The 26,225-nt window shown below is 43.7% G+C and overlaps 5 protein-coding genes across 7 annotated transcripts in view; 2 read left to right on the plus strand and 3 right to left on the minus strand.

Moving 5' to 3' along the window:
- Positions 1-4: 4 nt before the first annotated feature.
- On the minus strand, positions 5-4,334 carry adat3 (adenosine deaminase tRNA specific 3). Its single transcript, XM_069154896.1, has 2 exons — positions 4,265-4,334; positions 5-1,453 (listed from the first exon to the last, which is right to left on the minus strand). The coding sequence occupies exons 1-2, from the start codon at positions 4,286-4,288 to the stop codon at positions 437-439; spliced, it is 1,041 nt and encodes a 346-aa protein (XP_069010997.1). The 5' UTR covers positions 4,289-4,334; the 3' UTR covers positions 5-436.
- Positions 2,085-4,342, minus strand: alkbh6 (alkB homolog 6). Its single transcript, XM_069154897.1, has 2 exons — positions 4,265-4,342; positions 2,085-3,429 (listed from the first exon to the last, which is right to left on the minus strand). The coding sequence occupies exon 2, from the start codon at positions 3,422-3,424 to the stop codon at positions 2,720-2,722; it is 705 nt and encodes a 234-aa protein (XP_069010998.1). The 5' UTR covers positions 3,425-3,429; positions 4,265-4,342; the 3' UTR covers positions 2,085-2,719.
- Positions 4,343-4,424: 82 nt separating this feature from the next.
- Positions 4,425-7,394, plus strand: osgepl1 (O-sialoglycoprotein endopeptidase-like 1). The gene is made up of 8 exons (XM_069154895.1): positions 4,425-4,594; positions 4,757-4,975; positions 5,049-5,436; positions 5,517-5,721; positions 5,810-5,958; positions 6,793-6,923; positions 7,013-7,084; positions 7,194-7,394. The coding sequence occupies exons 2-8, from the start codon at positions 4,779-4,781 to the stop codon at positions 7,276-7,278; spliced, it is 1,227 nt and encodes a 408-aa protein (XP_069010996.1). The 5' UTR covers positions 4,425-4,594; positions 4,757-4,778; the 3' UTR covers positions 7,279-7,394.
- Positions 7,395-11,073: 3,679 nt separating this feature from the next.
- On the minus strand, positions 11,074-14,560 carry fkbp7 (FKBP prolyl isomerase 7). Its single transcript, XM_069154900.1, has 4 exons — positions 14,330-14,560; positions 14,077-14,228; positions 12,720-12,847; positions 11,074-12,463 (listed from the first exon to the last, which is right to left on the minus strand). The coding sequence occupies exons 1-4, from the start codon at positions 14,557-14,559 to the stop codon at positions 12,302-12,304; spliced, it is 672 nt and encodes a 223-aa protein (XP_069011001.1). The 5' UTR covers position 14,560; the 3' UTR covers positions 11,074-12,301.
- Positions 14,561-15,879: 1,319 nt separating this feature from the next.
- Positions 15,880-26,225, plus strand: part of glsb (glutaminase b) — a 36,718-nt gene continuing 26,372 nt past the window's right edge. The window contains exons 1-5 of one of the 3 annotated variants that reach the window (XM_069154907.1): positions 15,880-16,295; positions 22,472-22,568; positions 22,750-22,871; positions 23,687-23,816; positions 25,180-25,259. In XM_069154907.1, coding sequence (XP_069011008.1) covers positions 15,985-16,295; positions 22,472-22,568; positions 22,750-22,871; positions 23,687-23,816; positions 25,180-25,259 — 740 coding nt within the window. In that variant the 5' untranslated portion in view covers positions 15,880-15,984. Of the gene's footprint in view, positions 16,296-22,471; positions 22,569-22,749; positions 22,872-23,686; positions 23,817-25,179; positions 25,260-26,225 lie in introns of those variants that run through there. The other 2 variants (XM_069154906.1, XM_069154908.1) reach the window with 2 other exon arrangements.

The following is a 26,225-nucleotide window of genomic DNA, read 5'->3' on the forward strand; positions in this document are numbered from 1 at the left end:
GGTTCCAACATCTGTGAATGTTTTAACTTCACACAAAGCGGGAGCTGTAAAAACAAAGACAGCAGCTGCTGCGACGCCGTCAGAAGGTCCAAGTAGAACTCGGTGTTGACAGTCTGACTCTGGGGGACGAATTCACGCTGCACAACTCGGCCGATGTCAAAATAAACCCACCTGGTGTCTCCTGAGCTGAAGCGCCTTCTTCGGTCTCGGACGTTCTGCCTCTCTTGAAACGTGAATGTTACTCAGAACATCTCGCCCGGAACAACACTCATAAAAATAGAATCACCACGAAAAACTGTAAAACAAATGCTTCAGTAAATTATTGAGTTCACACTCCCTGAAAGGTTCCTAGTAAAGGTTCCAACGATGAACCAGACACTTGCATTTATTCTCTACCGCCCTCGTAACGGTCCTCTTTGATACGGTCATCCGAACCCTAAAGATCCTCACACTGCTTGCCCAAAACTCCTTTGTACACCTCGAAGCGATGGTTCAGGTCTTTCTGAGAGTGGATTTTGAACTTGGTCCCGAAGGCCCCATCAGCAGAGGCGGTCCCGTAGAAAACCCGACCGATCCGGGAGTGCACCAGCGCCATGGCACACATAACGCAAGGTTCTCTGGTCACGTAAAGGTCGTAGCCGGTGCATATGTACGGCTGAGAGCCGGCCCGTGTGTCCTGAAGCGAATCTTTTTTGTTTGTGGAGGTAAATCGGCAAGCAGGGTAACCGTCAAAACGATAGCATCCGCCGCCCTGGCTCTGAGCCACCAGGTCGATGCACACCATGACCGCGTGATGTAGGGGGTGGTCACCTCTGCAGTCGTGGCCCACCGCGACGACCCTGTCCGTCACCGGGTCGACCGCTACGGCCCCGACTGCCTCCATCCCCAACTCCTTCCCAGCTTTGGCGGCAGCCAACGCGGACATCATGTGCGCGTGCATCGCGGCCTTCTGATGGGGGCCGAAGAGCTCTCCTCGCAGGGCGACCGTCACCCGTTTGTCCTCGTGAAAGGACGTCGGCCAGTGTTGGCTCGCCAGCTCAAACTGGGGTCGGGTCAGCGGGGGACGCGCGGGAACCTTGACGACAAACGGCTCGCCTAATCCGTCCGGTTTGACTCTGTCCGAGGGCAGCAGAGAGTCGGCGCTCACTACCTTCACGTCCGGAGCGTCGTGGACGAGGCACAGCAGGACTTCCAGAGGGTGAGGGCTGCCCTTCGCCTTACACGCCCGAACCCTCTTGACGTGCGGGAGGCCGCTCAACGGGAAGAGGCCGTTCAGCTCCCGGACAAGTCGGGACGTCTCTTTCTTGTCGACGATGGGCGCGGCGAAGGCCTCCACCAGCTCCACGTCTTGTGACTGCTCGTCGGACAGTACCGGGTAAGCAACCCAGGAGTCGGCGTCACACACTGACCCCTTCCAGCGTTTCATCTGTGGCTCCATTGTTCGGCTGTCCTCCTGTCAGCACATTTTGTAGGACAGAGCACATGAGAAAAACCTTCAAGTCGTGTTGGACAGAAATGAAAACCGGTTTGAATAATAATTTGCAGCCAAAACACATTAATGTATCTCCTTGACTTCCATCAAAATTTGAACAAGCCAGTTAAACTTTTAATTAATTAATAACTAGTTTCTGGTGGTAGATTATTCAACCATAAACAGTTTTGACATGTAGCCATCAAAGGTTTTTACTTGACATGACAGAGTTAAACACACAAAGAAGAAGAAGAACGGTCCACACTGATGCAGCAGAGATATTTTGACTTTTAATTGCCAGTCAAACTCCAAAAACAGGATATCTTTATTTCCCATAATGCAACTCGAGGCTCTCGGTAGTCCATTATGACTTGACAAAGTTCTTTCACCAAACGCACGCCTCTTTCTGCAGGCTGAGCAGCACTCATGACATGTAAACTGAACTTCATGAACAATCATTGGAGCGGACCTTTAAATTGTGATTTAAAACAGGTTGGTGCTAGATTAGATCAGCTGGAGGGACACGTGCACTGAACTCTACACTGCTGAGATTGGTTGTTTCGCGGTCAATCAACTGGTCCCTCACCCTCTACTTGAACCCCCCCCCCCCCACCACCACCACCACCACCACACATGCACACAATGTAACCACCAATCACAGGAAGAGCATATCTGCCACTGATCCAATCTAGCAGAAGTCATTACAATATGCATCTTGCATTTTATTTTACAATGTTAAAATGTAACTTCAGCGCTCCCTGGTGGACAAACTACGCATGACAAGATTACTTTGCAGTTACTTTTTACTTATCAGCAGACATAAGCTTTCTAACCAGTATATTTAGGTAGGTTAGGTAGTTACTTTATTAATCCCCGAGGGGAATTTTTTTTTCGCTACAGAAGCAATAAGATAATATATATATATTTTTTTTAAGTTTATGCAATGCTGACATCAGATTTTTATCAGCCATGCTCATGGACTAATAGGTTTGTGTTTTAGTAAAATAAACAATGCATATGTACACGTTATAATGCCATATGTATTCTATGTATGCATAGCCATAAGAGGTGTCAGAAAACCGACATAAATCATATTCCAGTTTTAAAACTGCCTTTGATAATATCTAGAAAAGCCGTGACGGCTCCACAGGTGTGGTGGACTCGGGAAACACAGACTTCACCAGGAGAGTCGGTGTTTGCAGGAGACTCCCGTTCATATATAACAAAACTATCACTTCAAGTCTTTCTTCATTTCCTCCCCAGCATGAGCCTCGTCTTTATAACTTTGGGCACGTGTCGTATGGTGAGCGAGACTCTGGTGCCCCGGGCCAGCGTGTCCCCCGGCCGGGGCCCGGCCGCAGACAGGTTCGCCACCTTGTCCGTCAGCGTGTCCTGGGCGCACCCCTGGATGCCGTGGAGGAGGCGCTGGTACATGTCGTCCTGCAGGATCAGGAGGCTGCGCGGTTTCACCAGCAGGGACAACAGGTACCGGTTCTCCTCTGTCTGCGGCGCCTCGGCCTCCCGGCCGCTGACAGGCGTGTAGAAGTCGAGCAGGGTGTGGGAGCCCAGGCTGACGGTGGTGACGGCGGGGTGGTACAGCGGCCCGTCTTCATGGGGCATAATCCCCTCTCCCGGTTTGTACTCGTTCACCAACACATGATTGGCCGCTTTCCCGCTGAAGGCCCCCAGAGAGGAGATTTTCTCACAATACGTCTGGAGCCAGTCGGGGATCCTCTCGGCCAGCATGCCTTTGGGATGCGGAGAGCCTCCCCAGTTCTGCAGCTTTCTGCCCGACAGCTGGGTCCATTTAGTCTTCGGGGACTTGAAGACCTGCTGCAGCAGGTAGGACTCCTCGTTTTCCGATATAAAATCTGGGATGTAATACACTGTCGGTGGCGCGTCGCTTACGACAAACTGCTTCAAATCCTCCAAAATACAAGTTGGGTGTTCCATGCCTCCTTCAGAAAAGTTAACATGAAATGCTTATTAAAACTCAAGTAAAACAATAAGCTCCCTGCTGGTGGCCAACTGCAGGGAGTACCAAGCAGAAGTCAGACTAATTTATGTATTTAAACATGCAGGTTATTGAAATAACTTGAACTGTAATATTCCCTAACTTCTCCCTGCAGTCCTCCTGCCATGCATTAGCAACTCTTGACTTCCTCCAAACCTTTCTACACTCTCTGTGCCCACAAATCAACAAAAAATAGTGCAGACAAGACTTCAATCAGCTCATACGATCTGTTACAAGTTCACTGGCACGTTATCAGACGGCTTCTGGTTTGTTCCTCTGCAGATAAAACGACAGAAGTAAAAAAAAAAAAAAAAAAAAAAAAAAAAAAAAACTGTTAACGTGCAAATGAACGTCATGGTGCGTTTAAGGTTGTTGTACATTAGAGCTTCGAGGTGGAAAAACGTTTTTTTTTTTTTTTTTTTTTTTCTCCAATCCAAATGAATTAGTTTTAGTCCGAAATATTATCAGAACCAAGATTTAATCCACCGTTTTTAATTTCAACGTGTTGCCTTTATGCACACCACCAGCGGTTTTAGCAAATGTCGAAGCAAATCTACAAATTTGAGCAACAAAACACTGTTTTCTCCCAAAGTTATTGTGCGTTATTATGAGAAGTACGATTTTCCGGGTACCAGTGAAGGCAGCACAGCTCACTACACGGAAAAAGGCTGAAGTGAAAATAGGTTCCTACGTAACGCCAACGGCACAACAGCATTACCCATAGAAACGTTACGAATATGTCATTTTGAACTACGAACAGACACATAAGTTAAATTTACCTCTTTCGACATCGACACTTTCATGAATATACCGTTTCGTCAAAAAGCTCAGTGGTTCGAGTCCATGCTCGTAGGCTTGGCTTGTGCAACTGACTAAAATGTCCGTAGAAGAAAGCGTCGATTTATTGGGCCTATGGTATATTTTCCAAACAACTTTTCAAATTATTTGTCCTTTTAAAAATTTTTATTTTTGAAAGGTATAATATTAAGTTGTTGGCACACCTTTTTGTCAGCGTCTGTAAACTAGCTATATGTAAAGTCATTAATTTAGTGGCGGACGGAATTATTTACATGTGACGCAGTCAGACGGCGTTTGAGCACGAATGAAAAGTACGTAAATCTATGAATTCACGTGCAACACAAGGTGCTTTTAATGTTTTCTGACATAAGTTCGTTCGTCTAAAGCCTTTTATTACTACCATGTTAGTTTAACATTAGGTGGGACCTGAGGTAAGGTCACCCTGAATTATTAGACTTTTTTTTAACTCACAGGTGGAACATAAGGTTTGTGACCATGTTCCATCCAAAAGCAAACATCCTGCTGAGGCTGCTGCAGTGCAGACACGCACTCTGTTCATTTGGAAAAGCCTCCTGCTCCCGTCTGGTTCTGGGCATTGAGACAAGCTGCGATGACACTGGAGCTGCCGTGTTGGCCGAGACGGGTGCAATCCTGGGAGAGTCTCTGCATTCACAGAAAGAAATACATCTGAGGTGGGTGTCAGAGCTGGATTCACATTATGATTCTGTTTAAAGCTTTGTCTTGACTCCTTCTTGGATGCTGCAGGACCGGTGGCATCATCCCCCCAGTGGCTCAACGGCTCCACAGAGAGAACATAGAGCGAGTGGTGCAAGAGGCCCTGGAGAGGAGCGGCGTGACCCCCAGCCAGCTCTCAGCTGTGGCCACCACGGTGAAGCCAGGCTTGGCCCTCAGCTTGGGCGTCGGTCTCGAGTTCAGTCAGCGGTTTGTGAGGCGGCACGACAAGCCGTTCATCCCCATCCACCACATGGAGGCCCACGCACTGACTGTCAGGATGCTCCAGCCCGTCGCCTTCCCCTTCCTGGTCCTGCTCGTCTCCGGTGGCCACTCACTCCTCGCCGTGGCTCGGGGGGTCGATGACTTTCTGCTGTTGGGTCACGCGCTGGATGAAGCTCCGGGAGACACACTGGATAAAGTGAGATCTTAGACTAAACATTTGACTTATGTTGGAGCTTCTGATGTAAAAATCAAACGGTGTGTCGTGTGGATTGACAGGTGGCCAGACGTTTGTCCCTCATAAAACACCCGCAGTGCTCCACACTGAGTGGAGGACAGGCCATCGAGCTTCTGGCAAAGGACGGAGACAGAATGAGGTTCCGTTTCAGGACGCCTATGGGACAAACGCCTGACTGCTGCTTCTCTTTTGCTGGACTGCGGAACCACATTACGATGACAATAGTGAAAAAAGAGGCTGAAGAAGGTATGAAAGTGCACAAAAGATTCCTGATTGACAGCCGTAACCTTTTGTCCCGTGTAAAGGAGTTCCTCCTGTAAACCTCCCTCTGTAGGTGTAGAACAGGGCACGCTGCTGACATGTGTGAATGACATTGCCGCCGCCACACAGCACACTGTCGCCTCTCACCTTGCAAAGCGAACCCATCGTGCCATCTTGTTCTGTAAGGCGAACGGCCTGCTGACGTCCGGCAGCCCCACGTTGGTGAGTGAACGAATAAAACAAATCCGATTGCTTCAGTTCTTGTGTTGATCCTCGAGAGATACGTGACAACAAAAATGACTCCAGCTTGCTTCTACTTTAATGACTGTCGATGAAAGCCTAAACTACACATGTAAACCAAATATACAGTAGATCAATATTCTATTGCTGTTTTCCAAATGGTGTATTTGTGCACAAACACTCACTATTTTGAGTTCATAAGTGCGTCCACACTGTCAAGTACAAAAACACGCAGTGTCCTACAAGTACCAGGATGATGCACTCAAAACGGTCCAAAAAAGAAGTGTGGACACTTGACGCAAAACTTGGCTCCGTAGAGGAAGGGGCGGGGCCACAGACGTAAAAGAATTTTCAAATTAAGGCTTCTGAGGAAGCGGCAGCTGTTCCTGAACACAACGTCAGTGTGTTCATAGTGTGTTAAACAGAGGAAACGAAAACACGTTGATTTCTGGGTAAAATAATTAAAGCTGCAGTTATTTTGGCGGGTGATGTGTTCATATGTTGAGGTGATTTCCAGTGCAAGACACAATTAAGAGTCCCGACATGTAAGAGCACTATTTGTTAGTGTACTAAGGGAAGTATGTCATCTGGAACACAGCATATCATTTTCGTGTTCGTGTAAGATTTGCAAAAAAAACTGCAGCTGTCAGCTTTTTTCAGGGAAGTACTGACAGTCGAACTAACACATTGCTGCTTTTAGTCATCTCATGAACTGAGACAGTAAGAACAACATAAAATACACCCGTCTTATTATTTAAATATGAACATGAATGACACATGTTCAGATTTAAAGGTTTCCTGTCGGGTCTTTTTAAGGTGTTGTCCGGAGGAGTTGCAAGCAATCAGTACATCCGCAAGGCTTTGGCGATCATCACCGAGGCGACGGGACTGCGCCTGCTCTGTCCTCCCGCCAAATTCTGCACCGACAACGGAGTGATGATCGCATGGTACGGTGCTGTCAGGATCATCTGAGCTTCAACGGTGAATAATCTGATTTCATTCGGCTCACCTGAGGCAAACTTTTTTATTTAAACAGGAACGGCGTTGAGCGTCTGAGAGAAGGGAAAGGGATCCTCCCTCCGAGTGTGGACGTCTGCTATGAGCCAAAGTAAGTCAACATTTCAGTTAAGAGTCTGCAGAGGCTCAAAACAGAAATATTCTTCTCCTTTTTTTTCATCTGTAAGTCATCACCGGCTCACAGAGATGTTGCGTTGCAGGGCACCGCTAGGTGTTGACATCACAGCCGAGGTGAAGGCAGCAGCGATCAGGTTGCCTTCAGTCAGGATGAAGATCCCCAACTGACTGACTGACTGCTAGATTTTCCCAATTCAGACAATGTATATGCAGTATACTGTGTATGTGCAAAATGTAAACAGCAAATTATGCAGCTATTTATTAATAAATCTTTTTTTCAGACATCTCAATTGAATTTATTCCTTTTACGACAATGAACGATTTCAGGTTATTGAAATGTAGCCGACCAAACAATGTGCTTGTGATCAGAAATTAAAGCTGTCAGCAGTTCTACGAAGGGGTTTCACACCTTTACAACTCATGAGGTGAATGTTTAGTGTTGTGAAAAGAAGCCTCAGAAAACCATCTGATGTCTTAAAAAACGTGTGTGTGTCTTCGGTTAGGTTAGGTTAGGTATTTACTTTATCAATCCCCGAGGGGAAAATTTTTCGCTACAGCAGCATACAGAAGCAATAAGATAATAATAGAATAATAGAAAAGCAATAAAATAGCAGTAAAAAATATTAAATATAAAATATAAAATGCACAGTATATACAGTACAGTATATATCTATATATATTATATACAAACAACCAAGAAACACAGTCAACAGTGTTATTGTTATGTGATGGATTTTGCCAGAGGTGAGTTATTGTACAGTCTAATTGCGGTCGGCAGGAATGATCTCCTGTATCAGGAACGATCTCCTGTATCAGGAATGATCTCCTGTATCAGGAATGATCTCCTGTATCTGTCCTTGTGACAGCGGAGCTGGAGGAGTCTTTTGGAGAAAGTGCTCCTCTGTCCCTGCAGCAGGTGGTGGAGAGGGTGGTCAGGATTATCCAATATGGATAATAGTTTCCTCAGCGTCCTCCTCTCCACCACCTTTTCCAGGCTATCCAGATTGTAGCCGATGATGGAGCCGGCCTTCTTAACCAGTTTGTTAAGTCTGTTGGTGTCTCCGGCTCCAATGCTGCTCCCCCAGCAGACCACAGCGAAGTACAGTTCACTGGCCACAACAGATGGTAGAACATCTCCAACATCTCGCTGCACACATTGAAGGATCGAAGTTTCCTCAAGAAAAAGAGTCGACTCATCCCCTTCTTGTAGACAGCGTTGATGTTGGTCTTCCAGTTCAGTCTGTTGTCATGGAGACACCCAGGTACTTGTACTCCTCAACCATGTCCACCTCCTCTCCCAGAACTCTCAGCGGTTGTGGAGCCGTCGTCTTCCTCCTGAAGTCGACCACCATCTCTCTGGTCTTGGCCACGTTCAGGAGCAGGTGATTTCTTCCCGCCCACTCCACAAAGTCCTCCACTACTGCCCTGTACTCATCCTCCCGTCCATCCCTTATACATCCTACCACTGCAGAGTCATCAGAGAACTTCTGCAGATGGCAGGACTCCGAGTTGTACTGGAAGTCAGTTGTGTATAAGGTGAACAGAAAGGGAGACAGAACAGTTCCCTGAGGAGCTCCAATACCACCGTATCAGACAGCACACTGCCCAGACAGACAAACTGGTCTGCCTGTCAGGTAGTCAGTGATCCAGGAGACGGTGGGCGCATCCACCCCCCTCCACCCCCACCACCCGCAGCTTCTCACTCAGTAGCAGTGGTTGGATGGTGTTGAATGCACTGGAGAAATCAAAGAAAGTGATTCTCACAGATTCACCGGTTCCATCCAGGTGAGACTGAGCTCGTTGCAGCAGGTAGATGATGGCGTCGTCCACTCCCACACGAGGCTGGTACGCAAATTGCAGCGGGTCCAGTGAAGATTTCACCAGCGGCCTGAGGTGGGCCAAGACCAGCCTCTCCAGCACCTTCATCACATGAGATGTGAGGGCAACCGGTCGGTAGTCGTTGAGGCCGGATGGAGTCGTCTTCTTCGGTACAGGAACCAGGCAGGACATCTTCCACAGCACCAGGACCTCCTCCTGCTTCAGGCTCAGGTTGAAGAGGTGTTGTAGGACCTCAGCCAGCTGGACGGCGCAGGTCTTCAGGACCACGGGGCTGATGCCGTCAGGTCCTGCAGCCTTGCGCTGGTGGAGTCTCTCCAGCTGTCTCCTAACCTGGCCAGTCGTCACAGGGGGGGGGTCATGATGTCGATGGAGGAAGAGCCCTTTGAGATTGAGGGCTCTATGCAGCTCACCAGGGGGGGAGGGGGAGGCAGCAGAGGTGTTTGGGAGGTGTAAGGTGTGGAGGAGACAGATGAGAGTGGTGAACTAAACCTGTTGAAGAAACAGTTTAGCTCATTGGACCTCTCCAGGGAGCCCCCTGATTGTTCCTCTCCAGGTTCCCCCTGATTGTTCCTCTCCAGGTTCCCCCTGGTTGTTCCTCTCCAGGTTCCCCCTGGTTGTCTCTCTCTCCCCTTGAAGCCAGTAATCTCCTTCATACCGGTCCGCACCTCCCTCACGTTGTTCTGCTGGAGTTTGGCCTCCAGCTTCCTCCTGTAGGAGTCCTTGCACTCTCTCATCTTCTCCTTCAGGTGGCGCTGCACTCTCCTGAGCTCCTCCCTGTCCCCAGACCTGAAGGCTGCTTTCTTCTTATTAAGAAGAACTTTCAGGTCACTGGTGAGCCACGGCTTGTTGTTGGGGAAGCAGTGTCCAGTCCTGGATGGTATGGTGGTGTGTTCACAGAATTTGATGTATGCTGTGATACAGTCCGTCCTGCTGTTGATGTCCTCCCCATGTGGTCCACACAGCACATCCCAGTCCGTGGACTCAAAGCAGTCCTGCAGGGCGTCTTTAGCCTCCTGTGTCCACCTCCTCACAGTCCTGGTGGTCACAGGCTGCCTCTGCACCAGGGGAACATACTTTGGTGTCAGCAGGACCAGGTTGTGGTCTGATCTACCAAGGGGGGGGGGGGGGCAGTAGTACTGTATGCATTCATGGCATTAGCATACAGTAAGTCCAGGGTTTTATTGTTCCGTGTGGGGAAGTTCACATACTGGTGCAAAGTTGGCAGTACTTTATCCAGACTGGTTAAAGTCTCCAGTAACTGCCAAAAATGCACCGGGATGCTTAGTCTGCAGTTTGGACACAGTGGAGTAGATGGTGTCCACTGCTGCCTCTACGTCAGCTGATGGAGGAACATACACAGTGATAACAATGGCGGACGTGAACTCCCTCGGTAAATAATACGGGCGCATCCCCACGGCTAGAAGTTCAATGTCCAGGCTACAGAAACGTTCCTTCACACACACATGGTCAGGATTGCACCACCTCTCGTTCACATAGACTGCAATCCCTCCACCTTTCTTCTTGCCGCTCCGAACAACGTCTCTTTCATCACCTTTATTATTTCCCCGCATGATGTTCTACATTTTCCAGATTCTCATCCTTGAAACACCCGAGACTGTTTCCTTCTATATTCATAACAAACCTTTCTTTTAGGAGTGTCTTCTCCTTTACTCAGAGGCTGCTTGAGAAACCCAATGATGAAGGAAAATTCCTTCACAGTTACTATTTATTTGATGATTTCCATGTGTCTTGGCCAGAAATAACTGTTTTACACTGAAGGTCATTCATGTGGAATAACCCATACAGTAGTCAGCTGTTGATACCTGAAGAAGGAAACACGTTTTTACTGTGATTCCATGAGTAAATCCAATCTTTTCTATGTTATTGAACCATCACTGCCAAAATTTAAACCAGTTTTACCGCCTCCTGTAATAAAGGACACTTTAATTTAAAGTGATTCTTGTTTTAAATAAGATAGAAGCCATGTCTGTACTTAGTTTGTAGTCAAATATATAAAGCAGGAAGGTTTGATGAGGAGATGATTTAATACTAAATCTATTATAAAAGTTGTTCTGCATCTACTTAAGTGTCACTGTCAGGAAGACATGAGTCCATAGACCATTTTATATACAGTTTATGAGGCACATACTTGTTTATGTTATTGGCTCAGCACTACCACCCTCTAGTGGTGAGCTACTGTACTTGCACTTCAACAGATAGTTGAACAACAGTTGTTCCAACTAAACAAAATGCATTTATTACAGAATTAGCAAAGAAAAAACACTGACAGAAGAAGTGACTGGTGATTTCAGGACAGGATATCTTCTGAAATATGATGTTTGTCTTCAGGTACAAGCTCACATGTCTGTTACATCCACCTCAGCTGAAATCCATGATGTCTCTTGTTCTTTTTGTATTGTAGTTTTTCACATGCACTGTTTACTTTGCTCCAAAATGCAAAATTTGGTTCAATTGCAGTACAAATTTTGGTTTTAACCACATAAATACATAAAACTTGAATGTGCATTTCATAATCAGATATATTCGAACATTTAAATTATTTCACACTTGTTTTTATTGGACTTCCTGTCTGAGAAATATTTTGATAAGATTCATTTTAAATCTTTCAAACTGCAGTCACCTGTGGAGCTGTACAATGATGTGACAGTGCAGTTTACAGGGCAGAAAATTCACTTTCTTCTTGTGTCTTGCTAAACCTCAAATCACAAGATAGTCAAGTTACAGTTTCAGTTTTCACAACATTGAACCTGCAAACTGAATCCATGTTTACCAAAACTTAAAAAATAAAGAAACTTTAAACGCTCAAATTAAGTGGTATTTGCACAAAAGTAGGTGTCACAGTAGCCCGTACCTGCACACATTAATACTTAGTATTAAAATTGAGATGCTACTTTGCAGGATGGGAGACAAGGACTCCAAACGTCTCAGTTCTTGATATCATTTCCGGTTTTTTAAAGGAAAAATCAATCACAAATTGACTAAAAGCTAAAACATTTCCAAAACATCAGTAAAAATGTCCCTTTGTATTTGTGCCACTGAACTGATGCTGAAGAATAATATGGGAAAAGAAAAAAAAAAAAAACACAGAAGACTGTACTCCCACAGTAGTTTCTACAAAAGTGGGGATTCCAAAGGGTATTTTTGGAAAAGCATGGAAACCAACTGAAGTAAAAGTGGTGAAGTGTTGACAGGAATTGGGTATAATAAAAAAAAAAAATCCTAAACACATGAAACAGTGAGAACTTCTGTAGTCAGATATTCCCTTTCGTTTCATTGCCTATTTTGTTTTGCTCTCTAAATAATCAATAAACTACAAAAATACCCTGCAACACTAGAGCTCATCGTGTTCATAAATATTGTACTCCTTCGCACTGATCAGTCCGTCTTTGTCGTTGTCGGTCTTGCGGAATATGTCGGCCATGATCTTCTCGTAGAAAGGCTCATCACGAGGCTTCCCAGTTCTTTCATACTCCAGTTTCAGGTATTCTTTTACCTGAAAACAAAAGGAACACATTACTGTTAACACTTCAGAATAAATAACATTATATAACAAACCCCTGTTGTGCCACACTAGCAGAATAAATCACTGCAAATGATATTAGAAGCAGGCCATTAACTTCTTTTGTCTTCTTTTTTAAATGTGCTATTGATAATACAATTATGACTATGTTGTGGATTGACAAAGTAATATTCTTTTTTTTTACATTTAGCTGTTATAACTACAGTTACAACAGTTAAAGTTCAGTTACCTCATCCTTTGTGAGACTTCTGTCTTTATCAACGTCCATCCGTCCAAAGGCCTCCATGCTGCGAGGCCCGCGGGACACGGCGAAGACCTCCACCTCAAAGACCACAGTAGCATTGGGCGGCACGGGACCTTTTTCAGTCAGAGGATACAAATAAACAGAACGTCAAGAATTTAAAAGAGCATGTGCAGTTATAATACCAGAAAGAGGATTTATGATTACTGAACATTTCTATTAGTTTATAGGCTGGAATTGTGAAGTTGGATTCAAGGAGACACATTTTTCTTTTATCTGATTGGTGGTTCAGCTGCATTTTTCAGACTTTATGTTGAAATGAACAAAACACAAGTGTGATTTGGTTTTAGGAGCAAAATTATGCAAAAATGTTCAGTAAAAGACCGAAACTGATTCAACACGTTAATCCAGCAGGAATCAACCCCAACCAGTGGAGGCCGATGCTCCGCCCACCTCTCAGCCTGGTTCTGTGGAAGGTTTCTTCCGATTAAAAGGGAGTTTTTCCTTGCCTGTGTTGGAGATTACTCCTCCTAGTTTACGTGGGAATTATTGAATTGTTTGTTTCCTCTGTATAATGTTGTAAAGCTCTGTAGTAAGGACTTTACTGTGTTAAGTTCCCCAAGATAACCTGTGTTGTGATTTGGTAGCCTGGCTGCACCGACCGTCGCTCACAGGATCAGTTTTCTTCGTTTGGGTTTGGTTCGCATCAGGCTTGTGATTTGGCGCTGTATAAATAAAATTGATAAAATCTAATTGAATAATAAAGCAACATGCAATTAGTGGTGATTTTTTACTGAGTAGAAAAGAGAAGCAGAGCCTTAGATATGTGTATTGTTGGTAATTATGAAGCAAACTGGTAGAGGGGAAACAAAAGCATGCAAACTCAGCAAAACTATTGCCTCCACAGCAACCTTAAATGTAACACCAGCATCAAATAACACAAAGAAGCGAGGAGGTTTGCAGTAAAAAGGAACCAAATGTAAAAGAAAGACTGTTATGTTTTTTTTTATTTTTTTAATGCATGCAAGGAAGAGACAAAAGTAGAGACCTCTCAACCCCTGTGCATGCTTACAGTACACATGCCGTGGAGAGATGAGAAGCAAACACTGCGAGGGATGTGATGCCCTCTCAGCTAAAGTGCTGTAAAAGAAGACAAGACAGCATGAAGGCAGCTCTTCAACCACTGGACCAATAATAGACAATATACACACAACTGGATATACAGTCTATACATGCATCAACATGACTGGGTCAACTTACTAAACCTTTAAAACACTCTGCAACTTTGAGCTTCTTTTGAGGGACACACAGAAAACAGAAACCACAGTCTCTTGCATTTATTCACCTTTTCCTTTTTCTCCGAACGCCAGGGAGGATGGGACGGTTATTTTTCGCTTCTCTCCAGGACACATGTCTATCATCCCGATGTCAAGGCCCTTGATGACTTGTCCGACACCCAGCACAAACCACTGAGGGTGGCCTTCTTTGTCTGAGCGGCTGAAACAGAAATAATTCAGAAACAAAAAAACAACATCCAATCAGGGAGGGTGCATTTGGAATAAATCTTTTTTTTTTTTTTCCCTTCTCAAGCCACCAACCTGCAGTAGAACTGGGAACCATCTTTGGCGAGGTACCCATCGTAATGAGCGTTGATCAGATCTCCTCTCTTGCTCCTCTGATCGCACTCCTCGGGTTTAAATACAACTTCAGTCTTCACCTCGCCTTCCAGCTCATCTTCAGAGGCCCGGACGGCCCATGAACTGAGTTGAGAGGACACAAAGAGCCACAGTGTGCAACTCACTAACTTCCACATCACGCCTCTGTGCATTCGTGGCAACTTCTGCGAGAATAAGTGACGTTTGAACTCGTCGTAGGGAACTGCTGCCGAATAGGAAGAAGCACTAATATGCCCTGAGTTTAGACTGTCAGGATAGCGCACAAATCGAACCTTTCTCACCATAAGTGAGTGGGCCAAGTCTCGGCCGTGACCCTGCTTCATTCACCTCTAATTGGACCGGAGAAGCTTTGTGGTGCCGATGATGGATGTTAGGACGCAGCACGGTGCCTGAGGTCTTCCTGACAGACTATACTCAGGGCACGGAAAACCCCAATATAGATTACGTGGAATAAATGGATAACTAACTGGAGGAGGAAAATACGTAAAAACATACAAGATTAAGTCTGCATCACAATTGTTTTATTTTACTATATAAAATCAAGAGGAGGTACAGCTGGGCTACAGGTACACTGCTTCTCACCTCATAGAGTCTTATTTATAATTTTACATATCTAATCTAGTGGATACCAGGAGGAAAGTAACGAAGTACATTTACTCAAGTACTGTAGTTTATTTAGGGTCATAGTTAAGACACTTTTACTTTGAATATTTCCATTTGAATGCTGCTTTATACTTCCACTCCAACACAATTCAGAGGGAAATATCTTATTTTTTTTACTCATTTGACAGCTTTAGTTACTTTTCAGATGAAGATTTAGACACAGTGGATAATATAATATAATAAACCCTTAAAAATGTGAACATTGGGAAAGATTAAACCAGTGGTTTCCAACCTTTTTGGATTTTTATGTCTTACAAAAATCAGTGTAGTCAGGGTCACATTTGGAGTTATTTTTCACTTCTTTCCTCTGTCAGTAATCATCTGACGAGCTCTCAGATTTATCTGCTGTCTGCTATCTGTGATTATTAAGCTGCAGATAGATCGATAGATAGATAGATAGATAGATAGATAGATAGATAGATAGATAGATAGATAGATAGATAGATAGATAGATAGATAGATAGATAGATAGATAGATAGATAGATAGATAGATAGATAGATAGATAGATAGATAGATAGATAGATAGACAATTTATTAAACATTTTGTAAAAACACATTCACTAACAGGCCACATCCGTTTATTTAAGTATTGATTAGTACAGTATTTAATATTTATCAACTGTAGAAGGAAAAGACCTTGCCAAGAGGTCAAAAAAACAGAACAAGAATTGATTGACAGGAAAAGTGTCCAATAGCTAACTTCAGATTGTCATAAAATATGGTTAACCGGCGACGTCACTATGTTTCCACCAATGAGAGGCGGGGGGCGTGAACGTGCGGCTCTATTTATTTTGGAACGCACGAGTCCGTGAGTCATCGCCTCTCAGACAGTCAACGTGGTCGGAGTCGTCAGTGAAGAGCTCCGCAGTTGCTACCGGATATATTTCTCTCTCATCGCTTGACAGGATTGAGATGTTACATTTTAGGTTTTCCACAGGGCTTAAGGAGTTGTTTGAAACCACCCTGAGGCGTCCCCTTCTCGGCTGTAGCCAGAAGACCTGGTTTCCGACCCGCCACTACTGCTTCGGCACCGCCTCCGTTGATGCCAGAGCTTTCCCGTCTCAACTGAAGCGCTTCCATGCCGCTTCGCACCGCCCGCCGCTCCGTACCGCGCCCTTCGCCGCCCCGTTCCGCTCGTACTGCGCGAAGACCGAAGGTGCTCCGGTGGAGCTGGACGAGCAGCTGAAGAAAGACGGCGTTGGCAGCGAAGCAGACGGCGACAAGTGAGTTTCAAGTCCCTTCTTGTGGAATGAGCTGCTTGACGACCGTGATATGATGATGATGATGATGATGATGCCACCGCTCGTGAGTCATGACGCAGACATGCGCGAGTGGATGCTCGTAAAAACGCATTTAAAAGCGCTCAATAACTACCTACCAACATCTTCTCCCGGTGAGACACGAATGTATTCCATAAAAAGAGGGAAAAAAAAAAAAAACTCATCCGAATCACGTTTAATTAATGTGTAAGAATTTATTCATAGCTACGTATGATGGCCTTTAGCGGCAGCGGCAGCAGCGATGAGACCATGTGTGACTTGCTCATACCGGCTGCAGCCTCCGCTGGCTTTGTGCCAAGAAGCTGCATTCACACGCAGTCTTCAAACAGTTGCGTGTGAAGTGAACTCGGAGTTAATTGGGATTTGAATTGTCCACAGCGACATGGAGGCATTTTTCGGTTATCCATCTGCTCCAGAGGAGATAAGAGGCAGCGTGGTGCAACAGTTTTGAAAGTGAAACAGCAGTTGTGTGCGTGTGTGTGTGTGTTGGTGGAGTCAGAAATTGACAGTCAAGTTTATAAACCAGCAGTTCACCCACTTATAGACTGTTCTCAGATCAGCCAAAATACAAGAAAGTCCTTCATGTGAAAAGACTTTTAAACTGTCCTCAGTCTGTGTCAACTGGTCTGTGAGGCGTCCAGTGTTTTCTGCTGTGACCTCCCACTCTACTGACCTACTATTGAAGTACAAGTCCTGGTTTGGTCCCTTTGATTGATATATTATTATATATACTGAAGCATCGGTGTGTGTGAGCACCATGTTACTGTTGGAGCTGGTTTGAAATACTTCATATCCTGTTTTATAATCAGGAACAGCCTGTAAATGTGAGGTGTCTGCAGATGATTACTATCGGAGGAAAGAAAAGAAAAGAAATCCTGATGCATAAATCTATTTTTGTTTGTTGGACTTTTTATCTGCTCTTTGATTTTTGCTGAAGAGGGGAAGAAAAAAAAAAATCACCGTTTGGTGGAGCTTTTAACAACTCAGACATCTGACATGTGGCTCTGACTTTCTGTAAGACGTCAGAAGACAAACAGGTTGGAAACCGCAGGTTTCATCTTTGACCATTTGTCACATTTTAAAAGCTTGTTTTTATCATCAATTGTGTCAAATCTTCATTTGAAGCAGCTATTTGCAGAGCTGTTCAGTTAAAGTGAGGCGCACTCTTGTATCTCGTGACATTACCGTGAAGCTTGATTGTAGCACAAAGCCCGGTTGTGATTTTTGAAGTCCAGGAATACCTTTTGAATCTTTTCATTATGGATGTAAACGATCCAAACTGTGATTATGATTACACATTTCCCACTTGGCAGCGACTCGTGTCCATGTTTTCCTTTTTGAAGTGGGTGAGTTTTTCTGAGCCAGCTCAGTGCAGTCAAAGTTTCTGGTATATTTCCTGACTTAGAAATTAAGATGCATGTGAATGACGCAGCATCGTGGCTTAGATAAGGACCAGGATGTTGTGGTTTTCCTCTGTGCACCCTGCTTTCACATAACCACTCTGGCTCGGTAGGTTTCCTGATTCTTCCACTGAAGGAACTTTAATGAAGCGGGACACAATCTGTCGTCTTGTTCTGACTTTTCCTCTCTGTTTTCCCGAGGGGGGGGTAAAAGTCCCAACTTTTATTTTTTTTAAAGAATTTCTGATGTGTTTTTTTTATTTTTTTATTGAGAAGAACATGTTTTTTCCATGATGCAGTTTACGCTTGCCGGCAGCGTTGTCATGACAGTAATGCATCACATCTGTAGTTGGCTCTCATCGGAGCGTTCGTCAACATGGTTAGGATCACAGTTCGTCAACATGGTTAGGATCACAGTTCGTCAACATGGTTAGGATCACAGTTCGTCAACATGGTTAGGATCACAGTTCGTCAACATGGTTAGGATCACAGTTCGTCAACATGGTTAGGATCACAGTTCGTCAACATGGTTAGGATCACAGTTCGTCAACATGGTTAGGATCACAGTTCATCAAGGAGAACTCAATGATTTTCACCAGTTTAAAGCTGTTTGAAAAGCACATACGACTCCGCTTCAAGACAAGCTTGGTCTTTTTATTTCTTTGTGTTTGTAGCTCTGGTTGCTCTTTTGTTGGTCGTTTCATATTTCAAACGCTCAGTTCAGACCAATAATTAGCGACAAGATGAAACCGTTTTGAAACGTGTGAACTTTTAGAACTTAAGGCACAAAAAAAAAGCATGAAAAGTCGACCGTTAAAACAGACGTACAGAGATTTGTTGTTGTGGAGATGCTGACCCGTCTCGTCGTGTTGCTTTGGTGTAAACCGGCAGCTGTCCCGAGTGTTGCAGACTGGAGAGTTGAGAGTATTTTCAAGTTTAAAAAAAAATCTCGTCGCCTATCTTTGGTGAGAACTTGGCTGAACCGCACACAATGTGTATTACGGCGCTATTCTTCTGTCCAATAATGTTTAATGGCTCAAAAAATGTGGGTCATTATCTACTGACTTTGGGAAAATGTGGGTCCTCCTGAAGTTAGACCAGTTGAGAACCACTGGTATAAAGTATTTTTTTTACTTTATACCAGTACAACAATATATTGGCGTCCCAATACATGTTCTTTTTTTTTCCTTTTTTTTTTTTAAGACTTAAAAACAACTAAGAGAGCTTCCATTAACATCGCACTCTGCTCCCAGTAAAATGTTAACTCCTCCCGAGCATAACAAATATGGTGAAAACAAAAGCCTGGTCTTTTCCTTGTATCCAGGAAACTCCGAAAGTGTTCTGCTTACTCCAGTGAGCAGCCATTCAGCGGCAAATGGACCGAGCCATCTGCCCGGGAGGATTTTTAGACGGACAAATGCAGGCAAACAAGGTGTTTTAAGCAATATTCACACCCGATCTGTTTGCAGTTTAAACACACGCCGCTGCATTTGCTCATTTAGTTTAGTTCATGTCGGCTGGTGTCAACAGAGAATATAAAACAGATCAACAGCAGGATTACGTGAAATTGATATGTTAATTCAGCCATCTGTGGAACAGTGACGAGCTTTGAACACGGTTGATACGCGGCCTGTAATAATGGCTTCTGAAAGGAAATATTTGATGTCTTCTGGGAATGAACTCGGTCCTTATCTGCTGCCTAGAGGATAAACATTTTAAACTACCAGGTAAACACAAAGCACTCAGGCGAGTATGATGTGTCATCGCTTGTCGACATTCAGCAGACAAAGCAAATATACTTTCGTGATTTAGTTTTGAGCTTCTGTAAAGTTTAAGTGACAGGAAATGGATTTATAAACTGACGCAACTGAGGCCGAGATATTCTGATTTTTAGATACCTAATTCAAGCCAGAGAAGCCGCCGGGTCCTACATTTCCCACAATGCAACCAACCGAACCTTTTCTTTAGACCCGGATAAAGGTGTGGTGTTGCCAGAGTCCACCACAACGATGCTCTGCCATTCTTGATCTCGGTGAGGGAATAAAATGTTTGCATTTATATTAAAAGACCTTTTAATTTTTAACAAGGCTTTCAGGCATTTTCAGGAGCGTGTTAAATTGGACAAAAACTGTTGCAAATAGCAGCGTTATATTGTAGACTTTATTAAATTCAATTACTCGAAAGGCATTTGGGCAATACATGTGAACTTGCCATTGTATGAACAACGGTTACACAACCTTGGAAACAAAACCACAGCTTAGCCGGACATAAGCAAATACCATAACGCCTCTTTTGAACGCCTCACGTTGAATACAGGCAGTTCTTACAGATTTGTAGTTTCAAACCCAAACTGGGATAACCCCGACAACACTAGTTGACAAATCTCTTCCACAGCCGTGGGAGACGTCACACAAGCGTGACCGCTTTATGACTAATGGATTCACCCTGATGCGTAGAGTTGGTTCCCCTTTTGAATTGCCCCAATACGTCCTGTTTTCTGCATGCACGCGAGGTGTGTCATCTTTGCTTTACCCGCATGGACACACCTTGACTGGTGCCTCGACCGGTGCAGCTGTTGATTCTGCTGTAGACACGGATGTCAATAACTCTCCTTGAATTATGCAGACCTGACAGACAGCATTTCAGTTGACGCGAGTTTGTTCGCTCGCGTTCGCTCGCTGTTACCTCGGCTGTATGTGGAGTGTTTAGGCAGGTATGTAGTATGTTTACTCTGTGGGGAACAAAAGCTGTGCCAAACGGAGAAGAGATGAAGGCTGGGAGGAGGTGCGCGCTGAGGCTACATCCACACGAATATGTTTTGATTTTAATTTGCATAACTTTTGCCAGATTTGCGCCAAGCGTCTAAAACTACTCCGGACTTTTAAAAACGCCACAGACACCGTTTTATTTTAAAAGCAATGTCTTGACTACCGGTGGTTAATACAAAATGGATAACAAATCACAGACCTTGCTGACCTTGTTGTCTATGCTAGCAGCTGCATTTGAATTTTACATTTTTGTAATGATACTACTGTCTACATGTACAAATACCGAGCATTTCCTGTGTCCGGTGGCTCTTTTAACCTGAAATGGCGCGCTTGTTTTCTGTGCGCCGAAGACGAACTAGAACCTGGTGGTATCGATTTATTAATTAAGCCGTTGTTCTCGGAAAAGGAAAGATAACTTTTGGAATGTCCAGCTTGGCCCTGATTAACCTCAGCGAAAGATTACTTCCACATGTGGAAGGAGCAGCAACAATAATAAGGGCGCCCATGGAAAGACTCGCAAAGGTAGCGTGCACGTTGCATCACCTGAGCGACGACTCCGGAAAACCGCTGGCATTTGGAAAATCCCTGCAAGGTGCTTCAGTCGTCATCCGACCAGTCTGAAAGGCCATCACCATCTTCCTGAATCCAGACTTCATCAAAACACAGAGACCCACCGGTGAAGGATTAAAACAACCCCGGTTGTAACCAGTGAATGCAGCAATGGAAAGAGTCATTTTAGCCCCGTTAGTGTGGACGTAGATGGTTTTCATCTTGAAACAAACACCCCGTAGTGTCAATTTAACCTGAATACTGGAATTTCAAATACTAACGTGTCCGTTGTGCAGCGCGGCCGCTGTCGTGCAACGTCTCGGTTTAATGGAGATTTTCATTGAAATGTGCTGTCACATTAAAGGTTGCTTTGAAGGGCATCATTTCTTCTTCAGAGTATGAGCAAAGCAGTTTGAGGCTACTGGCTTTGTTTGTGGTCCGTCTTGGTGAAGTTAAGATGCACTAGAGCTTTCCTTGAACTGAAGTTGTGCATTTCAACAACAGCTGTTCAAGTTGTATAACTCCCAACTTGTCCCGCAAACCAAACTTTGAATCCTATTCTTTACTGAGCCGACTCGGCCGCGCTGCAGACCGTGCTTCTGTGTCACGGCCGGCATGTGAACAGGCCACGATGTTGGCTTTATTAATCCAAGAGCCTCAGAGGGCCGAGCACGACTACAGACAAGAGAATTCCTGGAATTTAGGCCTGGTCTGACGCCGCTCCAGACTCTAGTGTCAGTGTGAGTTAACGCGTAGCGTCGGGGCACCAAAATATTAGAGGTGCGGGATCAATATTGGGTAACTCGTCAAAACCAAGACCTTTCTGCTTCTTGTTGTGGCTAATTTTCCCCTTTTTAGTGCCCGTTAAGCTTCGACCGCATCATTATCTCTGCTATAAAATGTAACGTTATTTGTTGTGAAGACACACACACACACACACACACACACACACACACACACACACACACACACACACACACACACACCCCTCTGTGACCAATGCTGCTTGTTGCTACTGTGTGTCCCTGAAATCTCTTACAAATGTGTTAAGACTGTATCAACAGCCACAGATAAGCTCTAATGTGTTTACACATGCAGGACAGGTGGGAAGAGGCTTTATTATGGCTGGTGTTAAAGATCAGTCCTGCTGCATATCATCCAGGCTGCGGGACTGCAGTTATTTTAATTAACATAACGGCAGAAGTGTATTTTGTCCTGCTTCTCTGATTTGCTGCTAAAGCCGCAAACTTCAGCCCAGAATGAACTTTAAAATAGTTTATTTACAACGTAAATGTCACCTTAAACAAAGTCATTTTTAGCAGAGCTTCCTTCTGTGAGTACTTTAAAGTGACAGGAAGTACTGTTTCTTATACATGTATCCCTCTACCACTTTCTAACGCAGGAGAAGAAATGCAGGGATTCTTCCCAGTTTGGAGGATTTGCTCTTCTACACAGTCGCAGAAGGTCAAGAGAAGATTCCTGCTCACAAATTTCTCACAGTAAGTCCTTCAGATTCAGTTCAGCTCGGCGGCTTTTGGTCGGGAAAAATAAATGCCGTGCAAAACGAGCTGCTTTTGGTTGTTGCCTCTTACATATTTTCTTCTTTTTTGTTTCTAAACATTCCTTAAACCTATTTGTCTTTAATAAACTTTTATTGTTGCTTCCGTTGTATCATTTCAGGCCCTCAAAGCTACGGGACTTCGCACCGGAGACCCCCGACTGAAGGAATGCATGGACACCCTCAAAGAAACTCTAAAGAACTCGACAGACGGCGTCACACTGGACCGGCAAATGTTCAAGAAGTAAAGCTCGTCGTGTCCTGCTGTTTTCTATCTTCAATTTTCATAGTGTCACTTTCTTTCTGTCTTTTCTCTTTCTTTTTTTTTTAAATCACAGTCTACAAGAACCTGCACTCACTTCAGCCTCAACAAAGTATTAAAACACTTTGATGACCATATTTTTTTAATGATGCAACTTCAAAAATGGATGTTATATAAATACAAACAGCAGCATTTTGGGACGCATCAGATCCTTCTAGTCATTTATAAAGTAAGAATTATATCAACGGATGTGATTTATGGTTGCATCCAAAATAGGAATATTATCGACTTATGTTTATTTCATAAAGATTCCACTCGGTGTCAAACACATGGTTTCTAGTACTATTACAACACTAAAAAAGATTAGTAAGATTGTAAGATTAAATAAACATGTATTTAGCCGACGATAAACTTTTTTTGTTTGTCATATTTAAGCCAGTAAAACCTCAAGATACCCTTAGATACAGTTTCTCTAATAGCTCCTGGATACAGATGGAAAACACTCACTTGTACTCAGTGATCTAAAACTTGAGGATAAGCATCTCTGAAACCATCCAAAGATGTCACATAGGGTTCATGGTCTCACTCCAGCAGTGTGAGAACGATCATCCATCACTACATGGGTTCATGTCGGATCAGATGGAAAAAGCTGATCAATATGTTACGATGAAGCTTCTTCATCAAACTACTCGCATTAACATTCACCGAAGTTTGTCAGACTTCAGAGTTGCAAACTTGGTTGACAAACTTTTATTTTCAGTTGCATGCAGTCCTGCTGTTTGTGGTTTATTCATCAGGTGTGTCCAGAGCAACATTGTCCTGCTCACTCAGGCCTTCCGAAAGAAGTTCGTCATCCCAGACTTCCAGTCCTTCTCCTCCCATATTGATGAGCTGTATGAGAGTGCCAAAAATCTCTCTGGAGGGCAGGTGTGTCCTTCGATCCATGACTCTTTGGTTTTTCTCTTTTCTGCTGCGTCATAATTATTATTTACAGATTCACTACCATCAGTCTGCTCTGACAGTCAGATGGTATCAAAGGTGTAGATCAGTCTTTGATTACGTATCCAGACTGCAGCACTCTGATCTCTAATAGCAAACCGCCATCTTGCACTTGGGGGAAAAAAAATCCACCCTCAAACACGTTGAATGAACAGTTGTGGCGTTCCCGGCCGCGGTGAGCGTTAGCGGCTACTTTCACACTGGAGTGGAGATTTGGCAGCTCCTCTTCTGTTTGTTGAGTCATCTCTCTGGTGCTCGCTGCTAAAATGTTCAGACATTCAAAAAGAGAGGAGCGAAATCATGAAACAAAGAATTAATGGCAGTTATTCCCCATCATATAACTCTGCCTCAATGAAAGTCTTTCTTCTTTACATGTATAAAAGAATCTGGTTCATTTCTGTTGTCAGAAATATGAAAGGGTGTAAAATTTTGATTTGATCATGGGTCATACTCACAAATCCCATCTGATGACCAGGAATACAGTAATCCATTGTGTTTCTATACGATGATGCTGGTGTCATTACTTTCCGGGAATCTTTGTTTTATTGCTGTACACCAGTAAATAGTGGTAGTTCTAGTCTTTGTTTTAAAGATTTATCCACTCTGAAGAACATTTTTCAAAATTCTGTTTTCAGGTGTCCAAAACAAACACTTTAGTGATGAAAATTGGAATCCCATTTTTTTTTCTTTTTCTTTCCAATTTTTACAGAACACAAAGCAGAAAAAGATGCAAGGGGTAAAGTAGAAATTGTTTTAATTGTTTCAATGCACTGATGTCAGTGTGGAAAATGAACTGAAAGATATCCGGCCTCCATTACATTTCTAATTCTTGAGAAGGGTCAAAAGTGTTCAAGAACAGCATTTGATGTATCATTGCAAAAATATTTGCATTTATATATACTTAAAAAAAATATAAAGTTAGCGGAATTAATTTGACTCAATACTGGTATCTGCATCAAAATTCCAGTATCGGCTTTTCATTGGACAAATCATTGTTCATTGTTTCAAATCAGGCCAAAACTCTCCCGAATGATGAAAATGACTCCCTGTAGCAGTGTAAGTTAAAGAAGAAAAACACTTCGTCCTAATTTATCTCCTTTTGATTCGAGTGTCTGTGGGTGGATTATTCCCTTCTCATCTGCAGATGAGGATTTGACCCCTTGTCTTGTTATTGTGTTGTGTCGCTGGTGTGTGCCGTTCCATCGAAGCGTGAGCCGGAGCCGACGTCAAGCGCTGTAAGACGAGCCGCCGCTGCGCCGACACTCATTCACCTGCTCTGCTTCTCTTTCAGGTCGCGGACTACATTCCTCAGCTCGCCAAATTCAGCCCTGACCTGTGGGCGGTCTCTCTGTGCACGGTTGACGGACAGAGGTGAGACAGATTTTAAGCGCCGCTGCAATTTTTCATAAATTATGGCTCATTACTTTGACGGTTTGCTTGATGTTTCTATCAATGGTTGTAATGGTGGCGCTCTGTTGTGAGTGTTCCTGTGTGAAATCACTGTTCTGCCTCATGCTGGTTGAATAATTACTCGGTGGCATCCAGTGGTTTCAGTGAGGAATGCTAACGGGTCAGTTTGAATATATTTGAACTGGAGCAACCGGAAAACAATATTTACTTTTTTTTTTTTTTTTTGTAAAACCAATACATTTCAGAGTTAAATATAACCAGACCAGAGGTGCTAAAATGTATCCAATCCCCAAATATTTTTTTGTAATTTGAGTACATGGATTTTACTCCTTAGATCTCCCTAACACGCAGTTTGTGCTGTTTTTGATTTTATGTTGAAGTTGTGAAATATTGGGTTTTATATTCTGTTATAACAGTGACCATTAACAAATCTACACCTCTTATGAGCAAAATATACATGCAGGAGTATAAATACTTCTCAAAATGGATCAGTAAAAGACCCTTAAGGCTAATTAAGATGTTTTACTTACTTCTTATTGAAGACATCTAAGGCAGACGTCTTTTATTCAAAAAAATGCAAGCAGAAAGTAAACTAGTCTGGTTGTGTGATCTCTCACACTAGTAACATTTACATTGATAGATTTTACATCAGACATTTACTTTATATATTTTTTTTAATTTAAAAGTTAAATTCTTTTGGCCAAAACCAACAGCAACACTTCTGGAAACACGTGATTGTGACCGGTGGGATCAAATGGGTAAATCTGAAGTGTCACAAAAAGGTTAATGACGCTCAGGCTTTGCTGTATTTGACTCCTCTGTATCTCGATGGTGGACTGAATAAAAGAAAAGAAAATGCAGTGAATCTGATTTGGTCTGTGTGAAGCTTACATAAACTTAATGGCCTCATTTTATTGTGTAATATTC

The sequence above is a fragment of the Embiotoca jacksoni genome, unplaced genomic scaffold (genome assembly GCF_022577435.1).
Source record: "Embiotoca jacksoni isolate LCO1_2020_lvr unplaced genomic scaffold, fEmbJac1.0.p SCAF_2, whole genome shotgun sequence".
NCBI classification, from domain to species: Eukaryota; Metazoa; Chordata; class Actinopteri; family Embiotocidae; genus Embiotoca; species Embiotoca jacksoni.